General features: G+C 37.8%; 1 protein-coding gene across 1 annotated transcript; it reads left to right on the plus strand.

Annotated features, from left to right (window-relative positions):
* The first annotated feature begins 449 nt into the window (after nt 1–449).
* LOC110934627 (glutaredoxin-C13) lies at nt 450–1,185 on the plus strand. Its single transcript, XM_022177536.2, has one exon. The coding sequence runs from the start codon at nt 568–570 to the stop codon at nt 871–873; it is 306 nt and encodes a 101-aa protein (XP_022033228.1). The 5' UTR covers nt 450–567; the 3' UTR covers nt 874–1,185.
* Nucleotides 1,186–6,943: the final 5,758 nt, after the last annotated feature.

Genomic DNA, 6,943 nt, shown 5'->3' on the forward strand with positions numbered 1-6,943 from the left:
GACTTCGCATGTTTGAACGAATTTAACCGAGTTGGTTATGCATTATAAAGAATCATACATTGATCACCCACTGAAAGCAATCACATTCCCAATCTTTTTACCCTCAGAATATATGCATTCGCTTAATTATTTATAAATTGATTAAAGGAATCTGTTTGAACCAATATTGACCAGCCCTTTTGCACTTTCATCAAGTCCTCAGGCCCATAGAATGTGGAAGACTAAAACCCACGGTCTACGATTTACCCACGTTGTTCAAACACCTTAACTTGCTTAATTGTAACAAGTACATTTGACCGAATTAATGCAATTTCAAAAAGAATATATGTGTTCAACTTGTTAGGGAATTCGGTATCTATCTTTCAAAAGATACCTTTGGTAGCTTTCAAGCATATTTTCTTTTGATTTTCTTGTTCGAAGAAAAGGAGTTCGATGTTACTAGTTTTATATATAAATAGATGTAGCACGGAAACCTCAAACTTCAAGCAAATACCACTGCTTCTGCTTGGTTAGCGTTAAAATTCCTACGGTGTGATCACAATCTAATTTGGATTTTGATCAACTGAGATGGAGAAGATACAATCATTGACATCACACAATGGAGTTGTGATTTTCACAAAGAGCACATGTTGTTTGTGTTATGCTGTCACTGTTCTGTTCCAAGAACTTAGGGTCAACCCTATAGTTTATGAAATAGATCAAGATCCTGAAGGAAGGGAGATGGAGAAAGCTCTTCTTAAAAAAGGGTGTAGCTCACTTGTGCCAGCTGTATTCATAGGTGGCAAGCTTGTGGGCTCCACCAATGAGGTCATGTCCCTCCACCTAAGTGGCTCCCTCATTCCACTGCTGAAACCCTATCAGCTACTTTCTTAAATCAATTCTAGTTAACACTGGTAGTGTTTGTGGGGACAATTTATCTGAAGAAATAAGGTTGGCTCAAGACATAAGAGCAGTAGTAATGATCTATTATCGAACTGGATTATGTATTATATTTATAGTATTTACATAGCATTTTATTAGCTTCAGCCTTCAGACTCTAGTGGTGGTAAGGAAGATTGTCATTCAAGACTATTATGATTATTATTAGTCTTAGATTATGAATGTAGTTTCATTAATCTGTTCACATGTGTTTGATGAAAACACATAGTATGCTTTATATAAATGGAATTATAAATTTATTAAGAACCTGCACTTGTAAATATTATTTTTTTCCTGCATATTTCCAAAGTTAAAACTAGTAATGATTCTGATCCCTCTAGAATCATTTGATGCGTATGAAATCCTGCTTTAGAATCATACAAAAAAGAAGTTCAAAAGGTAAGAAAGAAAAGTGCACTCAGGAGAGGTAGCTGTGAAATTCAACTTTTGACATTCCTGATTTTTTATTTGCCAAAAGAGTTAAGATATATGCTCCACTTTTAACTAAAGGTGATGGTAATTAGACAACTTTTTGTAAGTGCACTTCAAGTTGATAGATGCTGGATCCTGCCAAAGTTCGATACTTCGGGACTTGTTTTGAGAATTGTTGAAAGACATCTAACAAATTCGGACATTATATAGGTATGGGGGGTTCGAATTTGTGAGTCTTAGTATGTCAAATCTTATAAGTTCTCATTACTGTTCGAATTTAGAGGATTAGCTTGTCAGAACTTGTAATTCTTGCACCCATGTTCGAATTTGTTATTTTGGAGGTGTAAGAACTTGTAGTTCTTGCAAGGTTGTCCAAATTTAGAGGATTTGTTGTCAGTACTTAAACTTTTCATGTATGTCCGAAGTGTTCTTGATTCACTGTGTGTGATTGTTGATTGTGAATACTCTGTGTATTCACTGTTCTCTCATCTTCTACACCTTTTGTACAAGCTCTACATTGCGGCGCGAGACACGCAGTGGTTTCCGCACATCGCGTGTGTGTTCGATCGGTCCGGTTCATGTGTTTGTTGAAGGAAGACAACCTTACAAGTGGTATCAGAGCAGGCTCTATATAGAGAGTGCTCTTACCACTGTAGACTTTGTGTTGGAGGTAATATTTTGTTTGGTTTTGTTCATTCTAGTGGGTTTTCAAGTTTCTAGGGTTTTCTCAAACATTTCTCATGTTTTTCATGGATTCTTCATGTGTTTCTTGATTTTTCATCATGGATGGTGATTAGGGTTTAGTTGTGAGTGTTTGTGCTTGATTTGATTGTTGAGATTTTACTCAGATTGTGTCAGATCTAAAGTTTTGCTTCAAATTCTCTGTGTTTTTTAAGAAGATTGATGAGGTAAGCAATCATTTGTGTTCAGATATATTTTGGGATTGTTGATTGTCCGTATTTGTTCCTTTAAAGTTATTGATGACCTAGTGTGTAGTCACACTTGGGAAATAAGTTCAGAGAACAACTGGTTTGTGCGAATTTGGATAAACCATTGTCCGTACTTGTGGTTTTGTCCAAATTTGATTGTCAGCACTTTTAATTCTCTTGAACTTGTGCGCATTCAATCAGACTCATCCGAACTTGTGAATCACAAATCTTGTCCGCACATAAAAACCCTTACCCGCACTTATCTTTAAAAGACATAGTCAGCACATATATTGTTGAACCAGGTCCGCACTTGTTCTTTGGTCCGCACTTGTTCTTTATCATATATGGCCGCACTTAGGTTAATCATTCATGTCCGCACTTGTTGTTTCTTCTTAGGTCCGAACTTAGGGTTTCTACAAACCTGTCCGCATTTAATTGGTTTTGATATTGTCTGCATTTAATTCATCAATTCAGTCTGCACTTAGGGTTTAACTTTAGTCTGCACTTGTCAGAGCAAATCATGTCCGCACTTGTCAAAATAAATTGTGTCCGCCCTTAACAATCATTATCCGTACTTATTGAGCCATCCGCACTTGTGAGTCTTGATAGTCATCTGCACTTGATTCTAAACCTGTCTGGACTTGTTTGGTATTTCACTTGTCCGAACTTGTTCTTTATCTCTCAGTCCGCACTTATCTAATACTACTTCATCCGCACTTGTAGTCAAAACATTATGTCCGCACTTATCACTTAGGGTTTCAGAAAGTGTCAGAACTTGTGATTTTGGTCAGTACTTGTTGGATTGTTAAGTTTTCATCAGTAACTGTGGAAAGTGTTAATAGTTTGTGAAACAAAGACACAGTGAAGATGGAAAACAATTTGAACACCGTTGTTCAAAGTATTCGACACAACAACAAAGTCGGAAGCAGTGATAAACCTCCGGTGTTGTTGAACAAGTTAGATTATCCGGAATGGAAGATATGGTTTGAAAGATACATCAAAGCGAAAGATTTAAAACTGTGGTTATGTATGACGTCAGGTATTGGCGGGCAACCTGCTCGAACTTTGACAATCACAGGTTATCTAGCTTTAACTGATGATGAAAGAAAATATTACAAATGCGAAGAGAAGGCAATGTCCTTGATTACGATGTCGTTACCACAATCTATCTTACACACTTTCAGTAACAAAAACTCGTCAAAGGAATTGTGGGACAGTTTGAACGACAGGTATGAAGGAAATGAGTTATTCAAGAAACGGACACTTGATCGACTGAAAACTCAATTCTTAGTCTTTAAAGCTAAGAAAGGTGAATCGTTGGATGATCTGGTAAATAGATTATACCATTTGTTAAGTGAATTAAATCGAAGCCAACCGGGATTGTATACCGAGTTCAAAAAGGTGGAAAAGTTTGTGAATTGTTTACCAAAACAGTGGAATATGTTTTCTGCCTTAATCAAAGAGAGTGCTCAATATGAAGAATTGACTCTTGATCAAGCAGTCCAGAAGATGAAAGGTTATGCATGGACCTTAGATGATCAAGACTCTGATTTCGAGAAGTTACAAGATCCTGCTTTGTACCATGCAAAGCAAATTGAAAAGGGAAGCAATTCAGGTGTTGTTTTCATTTCAGAAACTTCTCAAGGAGATCCTGCAAACCATAGTGCCTTTGTCATTGGTAGCAATAGTGAAATTACCATTGGTGGAATTCTTACATCTCATGGAACGCCATCGTCAAGTGCTAGGCCAAGTGAACCAAGCTTGAATGTTCATAAAATCGACTCGCATAGTCTTAAGCTCATAGAAGAAAATATGGCACTTGTTTCATCGTTCATGACAGCATTCGAGAATTTCACACTTGGAAAATTAGTTGAACCATCGACTCTCGATGAAGATCATGATCAAATCGATCAAGATGAATTAGAAGAGCTGAATTTACAATTAAGTATGGCGTTGCTGGTAAGAAGAGCAAAGAAATTTCTTCAGTGAACAGGAAAAAGCTTCATTGGTGGTAACATAAAGACACAAATGGGGATTGACATGACCAAAGTTAAATGCTACAACTGTGGCACCTATGGTCATTATGCAAGAGAATGTCGAAAACCAAATAATAGAGAAGGCAGCAATAGTTAAGGAAGCTCATCAAGATCCAACAACAACAGTCCAGTCTCATCTAATACAACTTCTACCACTTCAACAACAACCTCATCTGATGTCACACCCCCAAAATCCACCCGCGGATTACCACCGCTTGGAGGCGTGACATGACCAGGATCAAGCCACCAATCATATTGAACATGTAAATAAGTAGTAATCGATATTCAACAATACGAAAGGTGTTTTCAAAACCAACATAATCAAGTGTAGCGGAAGCATAAATGTAAAAACCCAAACATAAGTATTAAGTGTGTAATGTCATAAACGTTTAACAAGCATTCTCGATCCATGCCCACAACGACCTGCTCCTCCCTGTGCAAGCTCCGTATATACCTAAGGTCCTGCAAGGCATGCAGCAGAGAATCAACAACTAGTTGAGCGAGTTCACAGTGTACAGTTCAGTAATTGTAATAGTATGAGTAGCATTATATTCGTTCGTTAAGTCATGTATCGTATTAGTTTCCATCGCGGGCCTCTCGGCATGTATGCGAAGATTTGGGGAAATACTCCCAAATATCCTAGACTATGTATATTTGTATCGCGGCCACCCTGGCATTACTTGCGAAGTTTTAGTATCTTTAGTTCGCGGCCTTCCCAAGGCATGTGTGCGAATGATTAGTCATAATATCGCAGCCAACCCCTGGCGTGTGTGCGAAGATCAGTTCAATTGGTATACTAGTCTAACCGTATCTTATCATTACTCTTCCTCACCCGAGGACCATATCATTAGGTTCTATTAGTTCAGTATGTACGAATAAATCATCCAAATCCCATTCCCACCCTGGGAACCCCATGCCTTGGCTGTGTGAACTCACCTTTGCTTTGCACGGCAGACAATTACTTGTGTTACGTTGGTCAACCATACCCTATTATGGTTATTAACATTCATTAGGTTTGTTATGCAGGTAACATCACGTATTAATAACACGTATCTAACACGTATTTAGCAGATAGTTGTACAAGTATCAATTATTGTATAACACCTTAACCTTAAATAGTCCATATACAGAACGGTTAATCATGAATCATGAAATAATAATATGGAATAGTGAGTGTGTGACCTTTTAAAAGATTAGGGCTCTTCTAGTGTGCAGCCCACTAGAATAAGCCTGATGTATTTTAATGTGCGGCCCAACACCGTGTATGGCCCATTCGTGAATGTGCGGCTCACTACCCAGTGTGCGATCCACTCGTAGTGTGCGACCCTTGGGTAGTGTGTGGTCATCTTAACAAACAGTTTGTACGATGTGCAGTATTGACTTGTTCGTAAGGAGAGTGTGCGACATAGCTTATTAGATTAGAAAAATACTAATACAAACAAATAAACATTCCACTTTAGGCCAAACCTTATGTAACTTGTACTAATTACTGTCGCACATTGTTTTATCATATTAAGACTAGCTTGTCATGGAAATTAGTTTATAGCATAACCTAACTATTTTAACAAAGCACACCACACGAATAATCACAATGTTAATATCATACAAATCCTTAGTTATCAATTATTTTATTCAAGCGACCTATACTCGGTTCCGCATGTCGGTCCGTTCTAAGAATATTTAAAATCAACATCCAGAACATCTAGTGTGTATTAAAGAACATCATATACACGAATGCATTGATTATTTCAAATACATTTAGATATCCTTTATATTAAAACAATTAACAAACCTATATTCCAATTTACTCTTTAATTCATCAATCACAAATGTGCACAAAACGTCTCTGAACGACAACGAACAAGTTTGCAACTTAATAATTCAGATTAAACATCCTCATCACAACTTTCGCTAGAACTCAACATTTAATTATCCAACTCAAGTGTTTGGCAATTTAGTAAAATGAATCATATCATCATCCTGGGCATCAGCTATTAACACGATACATATTACATCAACAACCATTACTCATTCTTTCAATTAATTTCAAACAACTTAACACAACTTTCAAACCTTATGAATATTTAATACCAATAGTTACATTTAGAAAACATGGAGACACAAATAGTAACCGGATACTGACCGAGAGACGATAGGGTGTGTGTGTGCTGCTACGGTCCTTCTGCCAAAAGCAAGCATCATCATCGTCATTCACTAGCAGCCGCCGGAAAATTGACGACACGTCGCCGCCGTCGGCGACATACCTCCGCCGTTCTCTCTCTCTCAATCTCCGTCACCTCTTCTCTCGTCTTCATCTATCTCTTTCTTAACTGTTTCCGAAGGTGTGTGTTTGTAAGAAGGAAAAAGGGTTTCAGGGATGTACACATGAGTTGGTACAAGGAAGATACAAGGAGGGGGCTGCCTTCCTGCCGTTGCACACCACAGGGAACCGTTTAGGGTTTTCTTTTGGTTTCTTTTTTTTTATGCACATATACATACACCTACGTATATATGAAAATAAGGGGGTGGGGGCGGTTTGTGATATATGGGCCGCAAACAGCAAGTCAAAGAAGGATTGCAAAGTGGAGATGGGCCTATGTGGTTGCCGTGAATTGTAAAAAGAGTAGA

Source organism: Helianthus annuus, chromosome 1 (genome assembly GCF_002127325.2).
Source record: "Helianthus annuus cultivar XRQ/B chromosome 1, HanXRQr2.0-SUNRISE, whole genome shotgun sequence".
Lineage (NCBI taxonomy): Eukaryota > Viridiplantae > Streptophyta > Magnoliopsida > Asterales > Asteraceae > Helianthus > Helianthus annuus.

Coding starts and splice junctions, on each gene's coding strand:
- LOC110934627 (XM_022177536.2), top strand. CDS start 568: ATGGAGAAGATACAATCATTGACATCACACAATGGAGTTGTGATTTTC.